The sequence below is a fragment of the Cyprinus carpio genome, chromosome B15 (assembly GCF_018340385.1).
Source record: "Cyprinus carpio isolate SPL01 chromosome B15, ASM1834038v1, whole genome shotgun sequence".
Lineage (NCBI taxonomy): Eukaryota > Metazoa > Chordata > Actinopteri > Cypriniformes > Cyprinidae > Cyprinus > Cyprinus carpio.
Genome location: NC_056611.1, coordinates 12,286,005 through 12,310,533, shown reverse-complemented (window position 1 = coordinate 12,310,533; position 24,529 = coordinate 12,286,005). Strand labels below are relative to the sequence as shown.

At 33.8% G+C, this 24,529-nt stretch overlaps 1 protein-coding gene across 1 annotated transcript in view; it reads right to left on the bottom strand.

Annotated features, from left to right (window-relative positions):
- Positions 1-1,103: 1,103 nt before the first annotated feature.
- The window catches only part of nectin3a (nectin cell adhesion molecule 3a), a 33,748-nt gene continuing 10,322 nt past the window's right edge, over positions 1,104-24,529 (bottom strand). Inside the window, exons 2-6 of the mRNA XM_019084128.2 lie at positions 13,701-14,048; positions 8,514-8,813; positions 5,589-5,706; positions 5,272-5,423; positions 1,104-2,153 (exon numbers count right to left, since the gene is read on the bottom strand). Coding sequence (XP_018939673.2) covers positions 1,513-2,153; positions 5,272-5,423; positions 5,589-5,706; positions 8,514-8,813; positions 13,701-14,048 — 1,559 coding nt within the window. The 3' untranslated portion in view covers positions 1,104-1,512. The remainder of the gene's footprint in view (positions 2,154-5,271; positions 5,424-5,588; positions 5,707-8,513; positions 8,814-13,700; positions 14,049-24,529) is intronic.

Below are 24,529 nucleotides of genomic sequence, written 5' to 3'. Positions count from 1 at the left end.
ACTGCTTTAGGAGGGGGGTGATGAAATACATCAAAATATAGACCAGCTGGGTGAAATTGCATGCGTTGAGTCGAGTGAAACAAACTGTATTTCTACAAAAAAACTGGTAATCAGTATTTTTGTCCTTTTTTCAGAGAGAAAAAAAAATGTACACATTTAAAATTAATTACATTTAGCTGAGAAGGAAAAATGCATAATATATTTGAATTACATTTATTTTTTAATAAACTTAATTTAATAAACTTAATGCCACTGGCGATTTTTTTTCTTGTTTTAAACATAAACCTAAAAAAAGATCATTTAAATAATAATACAAAAATGGAATCTTATGCAATTTCTTCTCGAGAAAAATTTATCTTATTTTAAAGATATTATTATTATTTAAATGTATTTAATAAATTAAGCTGTAAGTAAAATTAGCACAATACATATTGAATTAAGTTTATTTTTCTTACTCGACTGGTTGTTGTTGATTTAAAACTTGTTTTTAATAAAAACAATGATAATTTTTTTTCTTCTATTGAACACTAAAACTAAATTTTTTTAATATTATTTATGTAATCTCACAATTTTTGCTTTTCAAAAAATTATCTTATTTTACTTATATTAATATTTAAAATAATATACATTTTCTTGAGAATATATAATATTAACATATTAAGAAGTAAATTTATATATTATTTATTATTAATAAACTTACATATTTATTCATGTTTATTTTTCTTACCCCACTGCCATTTTTTTCTTGTTTATTATTATTTTATTATGCTAAAAATAATAACAATAAAAAAAAAAAAATAAAAAAAAAAATTTATAATTGAACACCAAAGTACCAAATCATACTAACATTTACGCAATTCTCAAAAAATAAAAAAAAAAATAAATTTATACTTAATAATAATTAATATAATATTAATATATTATATAAATGTCGATTTTTTTTCTCTCAAAAACTAGATCAAAAAACTGATTTAAAAAAAAAAAGTAAATAAAAAAAAAAATCCCTGTAATCAAAACGTAAGACTCAAGACTTTCAAATTCAGTTCATGTGAAAATAAAGTTATGTTTTGCTCCAACACTCTAGAAAAATAATAATAAAACAAATAAAAAAAAAAAAAGTGAGCGGAAGGAACCAAGAATACGCTGCACCTGGTTTTAAAGCTAACAGTCATGTGCAGTGTGGTAACTGGAATGGTTACACACACAGTGTAGCTTAATTTTAGCAGACTTGTTTTCATTGTGTAAATCCACCCTATGATCATAAACCATGTAAACCTCTCCCTTTACATCCTGAAGTCACAGCAGTCCACCGAACGAAAACCATCCAGAACATATCTGCAGTAAATTACAGCCGTTTGCCATGTGTAAAACGTGAGGATGAAATCCTAAACCAAGCATGAAGAATACATAAAATACATTTATAACATACACTTTATCTCACTCTGCTGAGTTAAATAACACTTTCTTGCTGATTTTAAATTATTGTTGTCCAGTAAAAGTTCCCCTGTCCTTTCAAACATACCATTCCCTGCGTGAAATCACAGATCCATCCACGTGAGACACATAGTCGCTGTCTGTGCCGTTGTCATAGCACTCGTCCAGCAGGTAAGGGGAGCCGTTGTGTAGCGGCGGCCCACTGGGGTTCACGTTATGATGGTTGTGGTGGTCGGAGTAATATGTTCCCTCTCTCTGAAGGCTGAGATTGTCTCCCCAGCTCTCCATGTCTTTGTGGTCATTGGGATAATCGGGATAGATAATGTCTCCTTCGGGTTTGGGCTTCAAGTCTTGGCTTCCGTTGCCCGAGTCGTCACCGTAAACGTCCTGAAGCTCATGGGGTTGAAGAACGTCCAGTTGCGACTCTTTTTGCATGTCGGATGGGCCAATGTACTGTTTTGTGTAGTAGTCTCCTCTGAATGTTCTGCGCTGACGCATGTAGAAAGCCCCTGCCAGTGCCATCAGCAACACCAGGATCAGGATCCCACCGACAGCACCGCCCACGATAGTGCCCAGACCGCTGTCCGGCGGAGAGGCCTGAGTCGGGGCGGTGAAGTGGGCATGGTGGTTGATGGGAGCTGTGATGGTTAAGGTGGTGTCAGGAAGGATGGACTTGGTGGTGCTGGTGGTGGTGGGGGCTGCAGTGGTTGGGGGTGGCTCTGAGAGGGTGAGATATAGACAAATATTAAAATATTGGTAAAAGACAAGTTGTGAAGAAAATGCACCGATTTAATATCCTGGCTGGTACTGATTATGATATTAAAAAATGAGCATAAAACGTTAACTTGAGCAGTTAACTAAATTAAAACTAAAACAGTTTTTACTTGAAATAAAATAAACTTTAATCAAAATGAAATAAAATATAAAAACACTTAAAACATTTATTTTAGTTAGTCACCAAGGCAACAATTTATATTTAGTTTATGTCGATGTTCTAAAATAACTAAAACTGAAAAATGAAAACTATATAGACAACAAATTTCTTAAAGTGTAATATACCTAAAATTCAAATGACAACAGAAAATATAAATGTAAAAACTAATTCAAAATATGAATAAAACTATAACAGTACCTCAATGTTACTAAAATATAAATATATATATATAAAAAAAAAAAAGAAACCTCTGGAATTAAGTTTTTTTTTTACTGGCAATTATTTTCTTGTCTTAAATATATACCTTAAAAAAAAAAATAAATAATTAAATTCAATTAAATTAAAAAATGAAATAAATAAATAATAGTAATAATAAAAGCTACAAATAATAATATACACTAACATTAAAATTTTGGTCAGTACTGACAAGCTGACGTATACTAATTTGTCTCAAAATAAAAAGTCACATTACATTTATTTACATAGCACTTTTCACAAAAAAAAAAAAAAAAAAAAAAAAAAAAAAATATTGTTTCAAAGCAGTTTTAAAGAAAATCATGATCTATATGCACCTATATATCAATTTTTATATAAAGAGCTGGCAAATAATGTACAGTAGTTACAATTTGTGACAAAAAAAAAAAAAAAACGCTGTTGAGATTTGTTGTATTTTATATGTTGCTTTATGTGAATTTACATAATATGTGAATATATGTAAAAATAGAGAACATGAACAATGTCCAATATCTGATTTAAAAAAAAAAAAAAAAAATTGATGGATATTGCACCAATAATTCTGTAATAAAATTATTTAAAGATTATTACTCAAGATAAAAGGACAGAACTTGCAATGACTAAGAGGAAAAACTAAATCTTGCTGATGTAACAGCAGGTTCAGGCACCAAAGGTGCACAGTTATTTGAATTTGGAAGCCTGTGAAGACAGTCTTCAAGACTGGTACATCAATTTTTTCAGGGGACATTAAAAAGAAAAAGGATATTAAAAATATTGCACTTTTGGATGGTATAAAATAACTATTTGGTGTATCAATTATGGGACGTCAACAGGGGACAACTTTCATTTTAAGAAAGTCACTCTAAACTTCTTCAAAGAACAGAAGCCCAGGTCCTGATTTTCCCTACTGTATATCATTTCCTCTTTCTCTTTGCTTCCGTCATCCATGTTTGTGCACCACTGAAGTCCAAAAACTGCCACAATATTTGGATTATGATTTAACCACAGAGCTACATGATAAAGGTTCCTCATATTTTGCAGCCTGAAGAAGAGCCAAATATGTGGTAAAAAGCACAGTGGCAAAGAGCTGTTTGAATTGAAACTGCTGAGAGTTTGGTCCAACTTTATTTACGTCATTGCAGAAACCTCACAACAGAGCGTTTGGCACATTCAGACTGCTTTCAGAAAGAGCTTCTGTTAACGGTATTTTCAATAAGAGATTCAGGAATTTACATATTCAGTAACAGGAAATACACACTTACTCGATGATACAACACAAATGTCAAACCCAAGAAAACGTCTTGTGAGTTTTGTCAAGGTTTTCCAGGCTGTTCCAAAAAATAAACATTGTGCATAGTGTTTCTCCTGTTTGTCAGCGCTGTTTCATTCACACTGGATCTCACAGCGCTGTTCAGAGTTTGCGTGACTGAGACTCATCAGCAAGTAAACATATTTGCTCTAGTGAGCTCATGCTGCGCTGCTGTCTGAACTTTCAGCCGAGTAGCGCTGTTTCATTCATACTTCAAAGCCACCACCATTATGCTTTAGAAAATCTACAAGTTGTAAAGTTTAAGTTGCAATAGTTTGCAAGAGTGTGAGTATGAACACAATGAGGCTGTAAAAGTGGACTAATTAATAGATGAGTTTTACTGTTATGTGTGATGAAAATTAATGTCCCAGAAAGTCTCCGTAGTTCCATTTAGCCACTTGTTAAAAAGTGCATTTTAAAGACAAGTAAAAGCTTAAAAAAAAATCACGGGTGGGGTATTATTGATGCATTTTATGTTGCAGAATAAAATGTGAAAATAGCTTATGTTAACAACAGACCTTATTTTAGGCATTCAACCAAAAACCCATTGACTTTGAAACCATGGAACCAAAAGTCCAAAAATGCTTGTTTCCGGGTTTTAGGGCTCATTCCTGCCACACTCTGTAATTCAATGAAATCATAAAAGGTTTATTTTACTCAGGATATTTGTGTGTTAACTCAGAAACAAGTTAACAAGATAACTCAGTATCATTGAGTCAATTCTCCAGTGCACTCCCTGATGAAAAAAACAAAAACAAAACAGAACAATAGAAACACCACAGAACTTGAAATAGTTTTATTGGTTATAATGTGAATTGTTCTGGTTTTAAAGGAAACTGTGATGGTGCCTGTGGGTCTCTACTGGTAATTGGGTGCCTTCTATTGGTGGCTTGTTAACGCCACTAAACCCTAATGGAATATGTCCCAAAACACACTACAGGAAACCATTTTTACTGGTTTTAATGGTTTGTAATGGTATTTGTAGTGAAAACCTTTAGAATTTCTGTGATGGTTTCTCTTGTTTTTTTTTCAGTAGGGCTATGGAGAACAACAGAGAGTTTGCTCATTTATGAGTCAGTTATGATGTTCCATGGTAAAAAAAAAACAGTGTGTTTGAACCTTGTAATTTTTTTTATCCAGCTTCACAGAGTCACCAACTTGGCATTTTGTTTATGCCTCAATGCCTCACATGAGTAATCGACTGTGTGGGTAAGTATGAATGGTGTCTGTTTCACGAAGGCAGAGACAATGTCAGGATATAATTTATCAACCAGTGATACGCCCTCAAATTTCAGCCTCCCATGGAGAAAACATCATCATTAGTATCTGTGGACCTGAAAGGTTACAAGAAACTTCTCACCTTGTACCAGGAAGCGTACATCCTTAAAGCCCTGTCCAACTTCGTTCTGAACTTCACACCTGTATTGTCCAGAGTCGTTCGGCTCTAAAGGGCGAGTAAACACGAGGCTGCCATTAGATGTGTCCACACCTGCAGGCATTGGGGCGTCCAGTCTGAGGAGTGACAAAAGACACGATTATCAGTTTAGACCTTGTTGACAAGTTTTGCAGCAGGAAGCCACCCTGAAGCAAACTTGAATTCTCTTTTAAAACACTGATGCTGAAGTTTACCATTGAACTGACATGTCCGATTAAAAGAAGCAAACTTTGGGTACAGACCTGGTCCAGAGGTAAAAAAGAGCAGGTGGGTTGGCATTGGCTCTACAGTCCAGCTGTACATTTTTTTGTCCCACGTACCACACGTCCTGCAGCCCCGTCACCATAACATCTGGAGAAACTGTAACATAATTTAAATCACTGTTGCATGAAGAAATAATATGATCGCCTTGCTATAAAAATATATAGTGCTTAACAACACCTAAACCCTTTTCTTTCTTCCACAGAACACAAAAGAGGATATTGCAGGGCTGGCTATTAACACATATTTCATTCAAACAATTTAATTTAATTTGACAAACTCTTGATTTAATTTCAATTCGTCTGAATATATATAAGATACAGTACATGTCAATTAATATATTCAATATATCTTAACTAATGTTGTAAACTACAGAGGGGACCTCTAGTTAGTACATTACTTTAAAGTTAAAGGTTAAAATGTATTTATTAAATTCATTTGCTATTCATTTTTAGTTATTATAAATCAACCCTTAAGTATTTATCTGTATAAACATTTACTGTTAATTGAACATATGGCAGTTTATATCAACTTCTTAATTATATAATTATGTTTTCCAATTTGTTGTAAAATGATATAAACATTTAAATGGTGGCTGTCATAAAAACAAAAACAAAAAAAGCATATGAACAATTCAAAGACTGATTCTTGAGATTTAAGAATTGATCTTGATTCTTCAAAATGAATATTGATTAAAATCAAGTAATTGATATTGTCAACCCAGTCCTAATATTTTGTGAAATTTCAATGCTGTTCTTTTCTATACAATGAAAATTAATCAAAATTGGGGCTGACAAATTCTAAAAATGGCAAAAAGCACATTTGAAATCCCATAAAAGTAGAAAGTATGACTTGTATATATCAACTTTTCCCAAATTATAGCTGCGTGAAAGATTTTAATTTGTTCTAATTTTATGTCACACAAGTTTGAAACAAAAAAGTTGGGTAAATTATGGCAGAATTTTTTTTGGTAGTGGGTGAACTATCCCTTTAATCCATATGAATTCTACTGTACTTTGAAAATGCACTTAATGCAGTACTCTGTAAAGAACGATTTCTAAGCAATGAAACTCATATTATTTTTATAAGACATTAAAATTGAGCATGAAACCATTCTCACGCTATGGACGTGAGTCTTAGAAACAGCAAGGGGAGATGTGATTGGCTAACTCAATTACACAGAAACCTCAGGATACTGAGGCTTAGCTGTGGCTGAGAAAATAAACTGATGTGTGATATGGAGAGAAGATTCAGGAGTGAAACAGAGAGCCTTGAGATTCAACCCCAGCAGTCTATATAACAATAACATGATCAAATTCTCATCAAAATAGCCACTTTCTTATTGAACAATGCAAATCAGTTGCACTTTTAAACACTGCATTGTAAAGATTCTGTAAATCCGCCTTGGTTTTATAAAATATTCTAAACTTTATAAAAAATTTGCATAAGACTAAGAGAGATGTTTAGACTATATATAGGAAAATATAGTATGTACATGTGTACATACTATGTACTTATTATAACATATGTACTTGTTATGTACCTATTATAGCATATTACAATATATACAGAAAACATGTACTGATGCTCAAGAAGGCCACACAATGCATTAAGAGACGGGGGGTGTAAACAAAAATTTACACATCATCATACTGTTCACAAGTTTACATCCCCCGGCTCTTAATGCATCGTGTTGCCTTCTAGTGCATCAGTAAATGTTTCCACCTTTTGTAATAGTTATGTATGACTCCTTCAGTTGTCCTCAGTGGGAAAATATGGATCTCAAAATCATACAGTCGCTTTTGGAAAGGGTTCAAATATGCAGACGAACTGCTCAGGCCAACAAGGGACTCATGAACAACTATCACAAAATATAAAAACAGTCATTCAAGGGTGTGTAAACTTTTGAATGGGGTCAATTTTATAAATTTAGTTATTCTTTTGTCTTGTGGAGTATATGTAAACATATGTTATATGAAATAGCTTATTAAGGACATGAATAAAAATAACATGCAATTTTCATGATCCCTATTATTTTGTTTCAATTATTAACATTTTGCACATTCTGCAAGGGGTATGTAAACTTATGAGCACAACTGTAGATATATATGCAATGTAGTAACCTTATACTAACCAGTACTTTCTTGATTAAGTACACTTTAATTACACTGTAGTTATACATCCTTTCAATTAAAATTGAGATTTTTTTGATGGATTATAATTTTTTTTCGCATTTTAAGCATAAATATCACTAAACTTCAGGGTCATGTGACATTGAAGACGAGTAAAATTCTGCTTAAATTCAGCTTTGACATCACAATAAATTACATTTTAAAAATATTCAAATAGAAATTTCTTCACATTAATGTTTTGTTCTTATGTGAAGCATAAATATCACTAAATTTTAGATTTTTGTTCTTCTGAACAACACTTCAATAAGAAATCAAATTGTTGTAGTGTTTGCATGGTCAGCTTTGTCCATCATAAAACCATTAGTATTAATAAACATATGAGGATTTAAAACTCAAAAGTAGTTGTCTCACTTTTAAACACTTTAGAAGGCAATGTGTGATTTATTGAGTTCTAAAGCCTCCTTCTGTCAGTATGAACTCCCCACTTGTATTTCCGCTCCTGATGCTGCCCTTGCTGTGCTCAGATCAATATTTCATAAAGCGCCTCCATTAAGCCAAATGCCGTTCAAACAGACAGCAGCCAACAGTTCAAGATGCCAAAGGAAAGCACACTGAGGATTAAGATGTTAAAATTACTCCTAAATTGACATCTTGAGAGTTTGAGAGTGGGAAAAGTGAGCAATCAGCACTCCTTGTAACATACAGGAAACCCAAGGAGATCTTGAAATACAAAACAGGAGAAACGTTTTTTTGATAAAAGCAATTCACACTCACAAAACACATTGAGCCGGTAGGGAATGCGGAAATCCTGGGATAGGGCCGGGTGACGTACAACACAGCTGAGGGACCGGCCAAATGCATCCCGGGTGGGGGCCCAGACGTAGTCTACTAAAGTGGTGGTAGTGCCTTCAGGCTCCGTCTGTGTGACGACTGATGACTGGCCTGGCAGGTCTGATTCCCAGAAGACCTCTGCTGCTGGACGACCCCTTTCAGCTGTACATCTGGCCACCAAAGTTTCACCATTTCCATCCAACAGAGACAAGGGACCAGGAGACACATAGACCTTTGGCTCCACTTAAGGGAGAAAATGAGAAAGAGACAAAATTGAACAATAAGCTCGGAGACGCTTACAGGGTAAAAGATGTTATTTTAAATCTTGTTTTTATTAAACAATATTATTTTTGAACATCTGTTAAAGGCATTTGTGTATAAAACAAAATGTATATTTGTTTTAAAAACACACTAGCGGTCAACATTTTGGAGTCAGTAAGCTTTTTTTTTTAAAGAAATGAATACTTTTATTCAGCAAGGACACATTAAATTGATCAAAAGTGAGAGTAAAGAAAAATGTATCATGATCACCACAAAAACAAAAAGCATCAAAAATCACAACAACATTTAAAAAAATATAAAAACATAAAAAAAAAAAAAAAATAAAATGTAACATTTATAAAAATCCACTGAAGACTGGAGTAATGATGCTGAAAATGTAGATGTTAGAATATATATAACAATTTACATATTCAAATACAAAGCAGTTAATTTTAATTATAATATTATTTCACAAAATTACTACTTTTACTGTATATTACCACTTTCATATACTTTAAAAAGAAAAAAGATACATTTAAAGGAAAATAAAAATAAAGTATATTACGATACTTGACTATAAGATTACTCAAAATACGCATGCCTCGAGAAAACAAGAAATAAATATGGAAGGGTTAGAAAAAAACAGTACAAAATGAGTTATTGATATTGACCCTACAGGATGATATATAACAAGATGAATAAATAAGGAAGGAAGGGAAAAAAGAAACCATGTAAAGGGTGGAAACTGGCCTTAGTACACTCAGAATTGATTTATTACACCAACCCTATAAATTCACATTAAAAATGGATGATCTGAAATTACTGAGTGCTGAGGTAGGAGTACAACAACATCCCTGAGTGCATCTGAGTGGCTTCTGTCTCTACAGAAAAGTGGCATATTAGTGTCTTAATATTATTGAGAGAGTCCGCATGGATTTATAGAGAACAAAAGGAAAGACACATTGTGTATTAAAGCCGAATCAATCTGCCCTGAGCAACAAAACCCCACACTGCTTGAATTAAAACAACTGATTCAATTTCAGCTATTGTTTTTACTTCTGAAATAACATTAGCTAATACACACTACAAGCCAGTGTCCGATTTCAATCTACAATCCAAATTCAGATTTCAAACTATATCCAAAATACATTATAAATATGAAAACAACCTTTAATACATAAAAGTGGTACATAAATCCACAAATACATTAAACATATAAAACAACAAATTAATTAAAAAACAACCCATTAATAACAAAGCATAGGTCCCTGCTGATTCTGTCACATTCGCTACTGTCTGTAAATGGTTTTAAATATACATACAGTAAAAACATTATTAATGTGCCAAAAACAACTGTGAAATTTATTATAATTTAAAGTAACCCAAAATGTAATATACAGTGATGGCAAAAGCTGAATTTAGCATCATTACTCCAGTCTCTCAAAATAAAATCAATCTAACAAGAAAAATCAATATTTAGAATAGTTTTAATACAAAATATTTATATTATACTCCAAAAAATATTCACAATTAATCATTTTTATAAAAATAGAAAGTTTTACAGAACCTCTTTTATTTGAATTAGAAATCTTTTGTAACATTACAAATGTCTTTAATGTCACTTTTGATCAACTTAATGCATCCTTACTGAATAAAACTATATATATATATATATATATATATATATATATATAATTATAAAGTATATACATATATTATATATATACATATATTATATATATTATACATATAATATATATATATACAGTGATATATATATATATTATACAGCTGATATATATATTATATATAGCATCATTACTATATCTATATATATATATATATAATATGATATGACAGTCACAGGTCAAAAGTTTGGAAACATTTATATTTTTAATGTTTTCGAAAGAGTTTCTTCTGCTCATCAAGCTGGCTTAATTTGATTACAGAAAAAAATTTATTATTAATACATTTTAAAATAATTGTTTTTAAATTATTATACTTTAAATTATCATTATTTCTGTGATGCAAAGCTGAATTTTTAGGATCCATTTTCACAGAATCCTTCAGAAATCATTCTACATATGATGATTCATTATCAAAGTTGGAAACAGTTTCTGCTTTCATATGTTGAGATCAGACATGTGATACTTTTTAGGATACTTTGATGAATAAATAAGGAGGAAAAAAAAAAAAAGAAGCTAGTTTTTAAAATAAAATATTTTGTAATAACAATATACACACTGGTCTTGTAATTTGGGGTCAGTAATTTTTTTTTCTTTTCTTTTTTTTTTAAATAAAATCAATACTTTTATTCAGCAAGAATGTGTTAACTTGATTAAAAAAGTGATAGTAAGACAAATATATTATTAGAATATATATTATTAGATTTTTCTTTTTTTTTTTTTTAATATTCGTTTTAACCTTTTATTCATCAAATATAGTAGACAGCAGAACTGTTTCCAACACTCATAATAAATCAGATATTGAATGATTTCTAAATGGATATGTGATAGACCTGGATGTTATGTGACAATGAAGGCTGGAGTAATGATGCTGAAAAATTCAGCTTTGCATCACAGGAATAAATTGTTTTTTTAAAGTATATTTATAGAAAACTATTATTTTAAAGTTTGTTAATAATATGTCATATACTGTTTTTTCTGTATTTTTGATCAAAATAAATGCAGGCTATGAGCACAAGAGACTTCTTTCAAAACATTAAAAATAGTAATGTTTCCAAACTTTTGACCTGTACTGTATATATATATATATATATATATATATATATATATATATATATATATATATATATATATATTATAAAAACCTAGTATAAAAATCTAGTAGTGTATTGCATGAAACTGGCAATGCTCAGAATTGAGATTTGGGCAACTGTGAATTGTGAATGCAGCCATAATATCCTCTATTAATGAAATCGTATCAATACTACTTTAATTTGTCCTTTTCCCTCTTTCCTTTCTCCATCACTCTCTCTAGAGGATTGCAACAGCTGCGCTCTTAAGAAACAGTTCGGCCATGTGGGCCAGGAACGTCAACTTAATCTTACACGCAAGGCCGTCTGCTCCAGACACCTGTTCCACTCTGTTTACAGGCCGCTCCTGTATACGAGAAATCAAAATAACCCCAGGGACCCCTAATGCCAAATATAGCCCTGCGGCACCTGAATGGTGGGGACCCACAGTGTATCACAGAGCGCTGACATCCGAATGCTAAATGCCATCTGCATCACGCTGGAGCTCTGCTGACTCAGAGCTTGCAGGGGCATCTTGGCAATTCATTCACACCCAACCCTCCTGATAGAAGCGGAGAACCAGCCGATCTGACGTGCAGGTTGTGGGTTACCAAAGGCCCAAAAGAAGGTCCGGGCATTGATTTATCATTAGACGGGGCAGGAATTAGGGCCGGGTCACTGTCGCCTCCACACAAATGCAGACTCAAAACATTCCTGCTCTGGGTTGCAGACCAGGGTTGTCGCCACAACCAAAGTTCCCCAAGCAATTGTGTCATTATAATGGACTCCAAGTGAAAGCAAAGTAATTATGTTAAAAAAGGAAAAGAATGAATTGTGGGTACAAATTATACCGCTTAGCTTGCGTGCCACATTTGATGTGTTTTATTGTAAAAATTCACACGGTCATTGAGAATTCATTCCGATGATTCATCATTGTTAAATTCACAGGAATAGGGATGGCGGCTTCAAGCTTGTGTGCAAAAAACACACAAACGCAAAGCAGCTTATTGGCCAGTGAATTTACAGTTTTAGAGGTTTGGGTGAATTTCTTCCTTTTCTGTGAAAATGCCAATGACTAATAGGGCTTTGCTTTAACGTCTGAATCAGTAATGCCATTTCAGACTGGATCGATAAAATTCAGAAGTTTTACCACTTATGATAGGGAAAAGATTAGCTTCTTTTTTTTAATGTTATTTTTTCCAGGAACGCAGGCACCCCACAAATCAAAATAGAAGGAATGTGCTAAGTGCTATCACGCCAGTGTGTGACACATATTTTTGTCATCTCTGTAGTGTTTGGCAATGCTTCATTTCACTCGAGGAGAAAAGGGGCTCTGTGAAGGGTGTTTCCAGCCCTTTCTATAATTACAATCTACAAAAATAAGCCATTTCAACAGAAGTTTCTAAATCACTTCCCTATAATTCCAGTCTTGTTTTCAATAGAGAATTTTTGGAATGTCAGTTAATCACTTTAAAGTGCCTTGTATAAATAAATGCGTAAATAAATAAACAGATGTGTTTATCAATGTTTTGTTATTGTCAACACTTTTTGGTGCTTTGAAATTATACAAACCTGGGAAAAAATAAATGCATGCATGAATGAATGACAAAATGAATGAATGACTGAATGAATGAATATATAAAACTTTATGACCCAGCAATTATAGAGTTCAGCAGGATTCTAATTAGTGCTGTCAAATGATTAATCACATCCAAAATAAAAGTTTTTGTTTACATAATATGTGTGTGTACTGTGGATATTTATTATGTATATATAAAAACACACATATGCATGTATATATTTCAGAAAAACATGTTCTGTTTATATGTTAAATATATTTATATATAATATAAATTGTATGAATATAAATATATACATGTAAATATTTTCAAAATATATACTGTGTGTGTGTGTATTTATATACAAAATAAACACACAAAACACACACACATAAAATAAATTAAACAAAAAAAAATGCTTTTGATTTGTATAATCACAATCACGATTAATCGTTTGACAGCACTAATTTTAATATTTCATAAAATTATTCGCCTCAAGGAATTCACACCTATAGAATTACATAGTCTACAAACTGTCCACAAAGATATACTCACCCATAATGTCTACAGTTGTGGATGCTTGCATGTTTCCAAGTTGGAACGTGACAACTTTACAAGTGTAGGTCCCAATGTCTGCAAACCCCACGCCCTGCAGGACAATGGATACATCACGTACTGAGGGCTTGATGAAGTGCAAACGTTTGCTGTACTCGTCAGCTATGGAGGTCCCGTATTGGGGGTTGAAGACAGCCAAAGTTACGGTGCCGGAGGGCAGACGGCGTTCCCAGGAACTCTGGGTCAGGCTGAGGTTTGTGCTGACCTCCACCCTGCAGGTCAAAGTAACGTTTTTCCCCAGCACTGCAGTCACCTGCTCAGGAACCACAACCTTGTTGGCCCACACACCTGGAGAGATACAGATCATCAGGAAGAATGATATAGGAAATAGATTAACAGTAGCCAAAATTTTCATTCAACACTTTAAAAAAGGGGGGTTGGAGCAATGCAACAGAAGAACTATTTTTGGTTTCTCCTTTCAGTGAAGAGCTCTTAAAAGAACCATTTTCCACTATAAAGAACCTTTTGCGGAATGGAAAGGTTCAGTGAACGAAAAGGTTTTTCATAGAACCATAATTTTTTCCATGATAAAGAATGTTTTGTGTATTTGTTTTTTGGTTTTGTGCATCAAATATTTTATGATATACCTGAGGGAAATGCTAATTATCTATAAATTGTTGCCACTGTCAACAGAATCTGTTGAAAGTCGATACATCAAATGTTGTGAAAAAGTGAATTATAAAACATTTTTGACTAATTGTTGTTCAAATACTGTAGGAACATCTCACAGAAAACCTCTGTGAATCAGTTTAAAACGCTATATGCTCTTAACCAGTTACATCTGTCTAATCGTGCTGACATCACTTCCATCAGGTGAACCCTTGAAAGGTCATAACTGAAGTACAGTAGTGGGAGATCTCGTACAGCAGATAATGAGGGCTTGTGTTTTCCCCAGCCTTAATTACGCCCCATGCGGGAGGCCTTCCTTCTCTACTGCAGCAGGCTGTGAGTGCTGTGCCACACAGCCCGTGCTTCACATCCATAATGAGCCCCATACAGACCCCCGCATCACACTGCGGGATGCTCCGACTGTCCTCTCCATTAACCGTTAGAGCACCTTTCCTAATAAAAGCAGCTGGAACAAGATGAAAAACACCAACAGCCAGTTTGGGAGGTTTTTACTGTTTAATAGGTCTCTTTAATCTGCGCCTGTGCCCTTTGCATGTTTATTTGAACACACTGGAGTTATTTGCTGATTCATGTAAACATGATATTCTGGTGAGCTGGCAGTTAAAATTACAATAATTTAGTTAGCTTTAAAACTATAAAAATATCAATATACTACTAAAAATCTAAAAAATTCAAAAATTCATATTTCTCCTGATAAAACATACCAAAATACACTTTTTCATTTTCTTCTGGGAAAACAGGGCAAAAGATATTGATGATTCATACTGCATTACACATTTTTTGTCTAATTAAATACCTATACATGCTTCTTAAAAAAATTAAAAAAAATCTATATATACACTACTGCTCAAACGTTTATTTTAATGCATCCTTACTGAATAAAAGTACTTATTCCTTAAAAAGAGTCCTAAACTTTTCAATGGGAGTATACATTAATGCAATAAAAAAGTACCTGTTTTTGTTATGAAAAATTTTCATAAAAGCCTAATTTACATAAATTTGTCAGTGGAAAAAGTTGATATTCAGTTTTTGTGAGACTGCTTTCCTTAGTGGTTGAACTTTTGATGCTGTATTACTGACATACTTCTTGTTTGTTTCATGTAAACAGTATTTTGCAGATTCCATTCCATGTGCTTTCCTAGTATCACTGCATGGATACAAAGCAAAACTGGCTTGTGGAAAGATCGGAAAACATCACAAAAGTTGACATTTTCAAGAATATTTTGTTCATAAAGTGAAAGCCAGTGAGGTCCAAAACAACACTGGATCGTTGGTGGTCCACAGAAGAAAGTCATACAGGTTCGGAACAACAAGATGATGAGTAAATGATGACCAAATTTTCATTTTTGGGCTATCCAGTCAATCTTGGTTGGTAAACAACAACACACTGCAGCTTAGCCTCATGCAAGAAATCACGGTGTTCTGAAAACAAAACAAAAGAACACATTTCCGTCAAGATCACTGGAAAACAGAAAAATTATAGGCTACAGAATGGGAGCTGTGCAAAACATATTCTGAGAGAAACACGGGGCAGTGAAAATAAAATCTCCTCAGTCATTATTAAAGCCCACAAATTGCTGCATTTCAGATGGAAAAACTGTTAATGGAGACACTAAGCTTTCCTCTCTTTAAAAAGAAGTTAGCGCATTTAATGCTGTTTTTACAAATGACTGTGCTAAGAAGTATTCCTACCATCAAAACAGTCACAAGGTAAAACCCATACTATTTAAAATACATAGGCTGGGTATACGAGACCATATCATAAAAAGTGGGTCTATGGAGGCACTAAATAGTGGCTGATATTTTGAAACCTTGGCAGCTGCATACTAGTGGTAAACCTCTGCTATTATATCGGGTGCAGGCTCTCCCTCTGCCTGTTCTCCTGCCCACCCTGTAATTGCAAGAATACCACCACACACACACACAAAGACAGAGCGAGGGGGGGTGTGTGTGTGAGAGAGAGAGGCTACACTGCAATCTGGCTGACTGCTTGAATGTCAAATTTGCTGAGACCAGAGGATCACCAATTTCAATTCACACTGAGATCGTTAAAGAGACGTTTACGTCAATCAGCAAACTGAGCTTAGGGTGTACCAGTTTACCTGTAAGACTCGATTTTTACTGTTGTGCTAAATGGATAGATCACCCAAAAAATTATTTCATCCCTAATCTGTTTGAATTCTATAGCAACATATGCATATTCAAAAATAACAAGTTATTCAGGAAGCTATGTGCATTTAGCAAACATTTACATTTATGCATTTAGCAGACACTTTTATCCAAAGCAACTTACAGTGCATTCAGGCCAACATATTTTTCCTAACATGTGTCCCCTGGGAATCGAACCCACAACCTTTTGCGCTGCTAACACAATGCTCTACCACTGAGCCGCAGGAACACATATGTATAAATAGGGACAAGTGAATTTCTTTGCGTCCGTTTAAACAGGACATGCCTTTATGTTAGAAACACTGAATGCAACAATGGAGAAGAATGCAGGGGTCTCGAAACGTGTTTATAAATTTTCAATGTGTCAGTCTTAGAAATGCAATGCTCATGACGTAAGACGCTGAAAAAAACAGCAAGGCGAGACGAAACGGACCAAAAACGTTTGCTTGTGTATAAACACCAACATTTCAAAAATAGCACAGGCTCAATGCAAGATCACACAGACCACTGACAAACAGATATTCAACAAATAAACAGACTTTTATTGCACAAAACTATCACAGTAACTTTCTTGAAATGCACTGTTGGAAACAGTGGATTTAAAGCACCATCGCTAAAAATATAAACAATAATAATGATATTAAAACTCTAAATAAACTACTCAGAAGGATGGCGCAGGAGGTGCTAGAGATGCAGGATGTCTAATCTAAATTAAATTGCTAATTAAATTCAGAAACATTTAATCCCAATAAATATTGTTTTTTTTTTAAGTACATACAGTTCTTGAACTTCTGGAGTACCAAAATGAATTTTGGTTAATTCATTTAATATAACTTACATTTTCTGTAAAAAAAAAAAAAAAAAAAAATAATAATAAATAAAATAAAATAAAAAAATAAATAATAATAATAGAGGTTTGAATATTGTTTTGGAAAAGTTTGAGAACCACTGCACTTACAACCAGAACAAATGAAGATACCCATTGACAAACGTTAATGAAGAGGAAATATATACAATAATACAAAAAAAAAAAAAAAAACATTGTCCATGCTACAAGATTTCTAGCTATTTAAATGTCAACCCCTTTTTTACATTATAAAAAATGTATGTGAAGTGATTTTCAGCCAAAACAGAGGCTGTTCAGTAAGGAACCCTCTGTTTTTCCCCTAGAGTTATAATGACTAGTTATAAGCTTAAAACTATCAACAAAACTTAAGACCAGGCAAACTTCAGATGTGGTGTGACGTTTGATGTCAGACTGCCACATCAAAACCCAGGTGAGCGAAAAGGGATTTCGAGTTCTCAGGATGCAAAGCAACAACATTTTTTTCTCTTGGTCCCCTTTTTGCTTCAATGACAGCAGTAATCGAGTTGCATGAATGTGTACATCCTAATGATCATGATTTCAAGCATTAAACTAATATATTTTATTACTTTATCATTGAAAAACCAGGGTCAACTGGCATTTCATATGCAAGAGTTTGGCCGGTTATTTATGCTTTATGTTTATGGTTGCCCTGTGCATGTTTGTTGTGTTTGGGGCAGAATAACACACAGTCTGTGCTGTCTCCACTTCACTGCAGTCTGAGCTGTGGGAGCAGCTGTCACCTGTCTACCAGCCAACCCACCGCTGACCTTGCAACCCTGCCCTGTCACGTACACATGTACATTCTACAAACACATCCAACGGTGCTCATCAGGGAGGATAACGAACACACACTGACAAAAATATCGGCCTCCAGTCGGCTGTGAAAACAACTCCAAAAACCTATACGCACCACCGTGATGAAATTTGTGGTATGCTACACGGTCCCGACATCCACAAATGGTACGTTTCATCTTGGCATGTCTAGAGTCTCAGAAAAAAGAGTGAAGATCGGAAAACTACACACCACAAAATAATCCCTGATTAAAACCATTCCTTAAAACTATACTGATTTAAGTCTCACCGTCGACAGTAGAAAAGGGATTCACTGTAAAATAACTGATTCATTCTAACTACATTGAGAAATCACACTACACTGGTTGGGCTGTATGAATTTGATTCACCTTAAAGAAAAACTTTCATTACCAAATAATAAGATTTGGGATTAAAATAACTATTTCTAAAAGGTGTTTACACTTTCTCATCTGTGCATTAATGCAAAAACCATTAAAGCCCTTTGAATGAGAAAATTCAAAACAAAAATTCCATTTTTTAATCTTCAATTTTATTGATTTATAGTCTCATTATGTATTGTTAAAAAGAAAAACTTCATTAAAGTAATAATTTGGGATTCAAAATTTGATTCACCAAAAATAAAAACACCAAAAAAAAAAAAATCATTAAATCAAAAAAGTTTTATTTTTGATTCACCTAATTTTAGAAACTTCATATTAAGTAAAAAGAGTTTTGGTATTCAAAGTTTTAGTTTATTTTAGATATATATTAGATTCCCATCTATATTTTCAAAAATCAAAAAAAAATTACAAATATAAATAATATTGTTATTTATATTTTATAAATTCATATTTAAATTTCAAAGATAAAAATAATGCATAATTTTGTTAAAAATTATTACTAAAAAGTTTTAAACCGAAAAAAAAAATTTTATTCATCAGTTATCTTTACCAGAAAATGTTGTTACTGTTTATCAGTTCTCAAAAAAAATTTTATTCATCAGTTATCAAAAAAAAAAAAATTCATCAGTTATCTTTACCAGAAAATGTTGTTATTAAAACAAAAAACATAATTAGACATAATTTAACCCAAAGATCACTATTTAACAAGTTGGAAATTTAATCGGAATTCAAATTATGTAATTTATGCAGAAACATAATTTTTTTAGAAAAAAAATGAAGGTTCACCCCTAAATTAGAGCCCGACCGATATATCGGCCGGCCGATATTATCGGCCGATATGAGCTAATTGCATTTAAATCGGCATAGTTCTTTAAATCGGCATCTGCGTGCGTATAGCTATACGGCCGCTCATGAAACATGAGAAACAGAGTCTCATGCTTCACTCAGACCCTGCTGATGAGTGGTTGCATATTTTGCCACACCAGAGGGAGTTCTGCAACTCCCCAGTTTTAACAACATATTTAATTAGAAATCCACTATGGAGACAGAAAAGCTATGTATCAGCCGAGCCACGGAGATGCTCTTTTGACTGTGAGTCTAATCGTTCGTCATGTGAAATCCATTGTAGCTTAAACAGTTCATACACTGTATATAAAAACAGTGTGGTAGTTCTAAGCTAACGGTCCCAATCAATTTTATCAGACTCAAATATTCTGTAACATAACTTACAGGCCGCTAATGCAATGAGCTATATTCGAAAGAGGTCACTACAAAGCTAATACCATGTTTATCAGTGAAGAAGAGCGCGAACGTTAATAAGAGGTCAAACTATAATAAGCTTAGCGTTTACTTATTCTAAATATATCTTACAAGCAGTGTTTCCCCACAGAATGTCACGACGCGTAACGGTGCAAGTTCCATGTAACAGCGTGCCTCGCCAAAAACAACAACGTGTTACGTTATTCTAACCCTAACATGACTTCCTTTTTTGCAGGGCCTTAACTTGCTTGCTATTACAAGACTGTTTCCCAGTAAGTGGTGTCTTTTCAAAATTGACACTGCGGTGTGTCATGAAACTAATGTTAACCATTCAACTTCGAATTGATTCCGTAATCTTCCGGTAAACAGTAGGCTAACTTTTACGTTCGCCTCAGAGCATGAAAATGTTTTTTGATTCGGTGATGTACAAAGAGAAGAGGAGAACAGATATACGGGCTCCGTTGTGATGTGTCTGTGAGAGGTGAAAATACCAGTTACAGTTACTACAGTAGGGTGCGTCAGATGAGAAATAAGACATTAGGAGGGTGAGGTGTAAATAAGACATCAATTAGTGTGAACAAATGAAAAGCGCTTTTTTTTTCTTACATGGAACAGATTGCAGAAACGAAAAACATAATAGTGCAGCTTTCAAGACCTATAACAAAAATGTTGTTAACTAATAATAGTTAAATATAAGTAGGTGATGGCAATGGCAATACCTATTGCTTGACAAATAAAATACAAAAAATACAGACTAGCATATTATTTGGCGTCCTTATATTCATTAGATCATTTTTTGAGAGGACAGGAAATGTAATTGAGATCCCCTGTTTATGGTTATTATAATTCTAATGATGACATGAGTAATGATACAATGGTGACATGCAACATGTACACATGGCAATGGTTTCTTGTCTCTCTTTTGTTTGACAGTACAGATGGCTGAAAAAGGTGAGAGGAACCATTCGCTGTAGCAGCTTACAAAGTGTTTATGACAGGACTTCTGCAAATATTCCTCTAATGCCAGTGTTCTTTTGATCATTAAACACTGGTATGCAGGATACTTTTGATGTGCAAATGTTTAGTCATTGAGACTGTAATCTAAGACTTTTTTTAACAACTAATCCCTTCTAGAAAATTTGTTTATACAGCCCACATACATAGAACAGGCAGATATTTTGCTATGAATGTTGTGTAAAGTGTAGTTTGATAGGAAATGGGATTGGCTAATATCCAGTTTAATTTTGCAAAATCAAAAGTATCACGGCTTATAAAGAATGCCTCTTTTTCGAGTTAATATCGGCATCGGAAAAGGTGGGGCGTAAGCACTAAGAAGATTGTAATAAAACAATCCAAAAACATAACAATTAGTCACATATTAACCAAAAAAAAAAAAAAAAAAAAAAAATACAAATTCATCTGATTTGTCACAGATCGTTGAAAAAAAAAAAAAAAAAAAAGATGCTGTCACAATTTCCATGAGAGTGTGTTAGTTTAATACTGCTATGCTGTGTATTCGCCTCATAGATCGTTACCTTTTCTTATTTGTTCTTCCAAACTGAGCGGTGCGTTGAAATTATTTTCAGGCCACAGATGCTGTCACAGCTAGCAGTTAAGCCGTATGTAACACTAAATATTCCTGTAACATAGTTCTTTAATAAACTCTTCTATGCAGCAGTATAGCTATAGATATCTTGCTCATTCAGTAGAAATGAACAGATGGCCTCAGCCTCAGATACCTGAATCAAGTCCAGAAGGCAAATTTGTGTTCATTGCATTTGTTGTAAACATGTAAAATGAAACGTAGACTATGAACAAAGTCTTTAATCGGTCATTTAAGTTATTAAAAGGCAATGTATGGATACAATTTCCATTGTTCCCTCACAAGCATGCAAACTTTGCTTGAGGATATCATAATCTAAAGGGTTCTATCATTACCTCAATCCAGGTCTGGCTTAACAATACATAAATCTTCAAAAAGCATGTAGGCCAGGCGAAAGTCATCTAAGGGCCAGCCCAACTCTGCCAATCAGATTTTAAAGACTCAATAGGAAATAAGAGGTATAGTGTGACTGCATTAAATGAAAAAATTGGAAAAGGCAATGAGGAACAAATCGAAAGGTCACTACACGGAACGGCGAGGATGAGTGAGAACAAGAAGGAAACAAGCGGAAACAAATCAGAAATGAATTAATGAAAGAGATATGCCTGGTCTTTGAAGCCTTCCTTGTGTTTGTTTTTCTCTCTCCTGACATCACTAACTCTTACAAGCTGTTCATGGGGTCCAACAGTATATTCGAGCTCTCCACTACGCATTCCACTTTTTGTCTCACGCGCCAAATGCCCCAGCGTGAACTGAGATCCGAACCTGACCTCACTCTTTTGAAACATCTTAACTTCATTTCGGTGTGGGAAGACTTGTCCCAGAGCCCCTGGTCTTTTTGTCAGGTCACTGCGAGGGGAAAACCGGCTGATGCATCCCCTACTTTCAGGTTTTTTTTAAAAAAGCAGGAAACATATGAGGCCAAACTCTTCTTTTGCACGCAACAGCTCACTCAGATTAGAATTGTTTTTTAAGACGGTGATGTGGCAAGACAAGACCAATGAGAACATTTTAAATGAATGCTTTGTTAATGTCATAATGGCAGTGGAGAGGTGATGAACGTCACCAGAAGTGCACTATAAAAGATATAAGAAACTTTATGAGAAATAAGACTGAGGTAGGGTGAGGTGACGAAAAAAATCAAGACATCAATTATAGTGTCGGATTAAATGAAAAGTTTTATGGACTACTTTTATGATGCTTTCCTTACATGGAAAAGTGAACATCATTTTTGTTGCACAAACGAAAAACATACAGATAGGTGCTGTTATGGTTAGCAAAACCTAAAATTATAAAAAAATCATTTTTGTTAACTGCAAATAAATTGCTGAAATGAAATATGGAAATGTGGCAATGGCAACTAACTGAAATACCTTAAGTTTGAAGTAGTAAAATAACAGAAAAAGACAGATAGAGCATTGTTTCAGCTTGGCGTCAGTCTTCATTAGATGAGCGCTTGAGTGAGAGGACAGTGTGACTTCAATTGAATTGCCTCACCTTTGGTCACAGAGCCAAAATTAAAATAATAAACTAAAGAGACAAAACAAGAAACAACATTAAACAACATAACAATACAAACCAACTATAATTATCTATTATAAATTGTAGAAATGTGCTATGGTCATTGAGTTTAGTGAGAGGAACCATTCTGCTAGAGGGTCTTACCAACCCAACTACTTATGCCAAAAGAGGAAGGGAAAATAAAGTTATCATAGTTCATGACCCTTAATAGGACCTGATTGCTGGGCCTACAGACACTATTGTGCAGGATAGAGACAGTATGCTCAAGGCTTATACAAATGTTGAATGCATTAAGGATGATTATATTGGGTTCCAAAAGGAAATCATAAATATTTAAATATCTTTGTGGTTGGATGCCCCAAAGAAAACTCTGTCCTAAGAATCAATCTATGTGGGAGTGAAACCACAGACTGAGAAAAAAGAGCATAACTGAAACTGGCTTTGCTCAAAAACAAAACGTTGACACGCTGTGAAACAAGAATAACTTTAGTCCACTAAACCAGTAATGCGCTATGAGGCCAAAGACAAATTAGTCTTCTGGTATTAATGAGACGAGCACACATGAACACATCCACAATGGTGGAGAACGTATGGGTTGGGGGTTTGATAATGAAAGACCCCCTGTGGTGAAATTCATGTACTTATCTGGGGTTTTTAAAATGTTTGAAGACAAACCATTTGCAAATTCATCAGTCAACATCATCGCAGAGCATTTTTTCCCCCTTAAAACTTCATTTGAAACAGCCCATTTCCTGCCATCACAAACATTTAACCAATCCTGTCAACTTGGAGGGTGGGGCTTTTCATATCATTATCATATCACCGGAGCATGGTTTGTGCAATGTTAGCAACACATTATTAGCTGTTTGATAACGCAGTCAAGCCAAAGGCTTATTGTATCAATTACTGTCGTGTTCAACACTGTAGAGCAATACATAAAACACATTATCATTCTAACCTTGCCACTTAACACTGTGTAGCATGCACTGTTTTGATTAATCGAGTTAAAGTGGAGTAGGTAGTTCGAGCTGGTGTGATTAAATGGAGGCGGCGACTAATTTGCATATCCACATATTCTAAACGAAGTAAGGGTTTAGAGTTATATTCAAGCTATTTTAAAGTATGAAGAATTTAGTCACCACAGCAGGAATTTAAATACAATATTATAATGGAAACTAACTATATTGATTTGATCTATACATGCTTTTTTGTGCTGCAGATAAAGAACAGTAATAAAGCTTACCAAAAAATATCTAATTTGAACAGTTTATAAGATGACAACACTGACTGTATTACCCAAAATCCTATTTTCTGTTAATGTATAAGACTTCCAATTCATTAGCCATAAGCAAAGTGTATAAATGCTACAAAATAGTGAGTTCATGATTACTGTAGTGTTTTTGCACAGCTAAAATAACTTGAAGCAGGTAGTGGATATACAGCAATATACGGCATACTTGAGATAAAATACCAAGATAAAGCAAAAAATTAAAACAAACACTTTCTTCATATTTGTGTTGGAGAG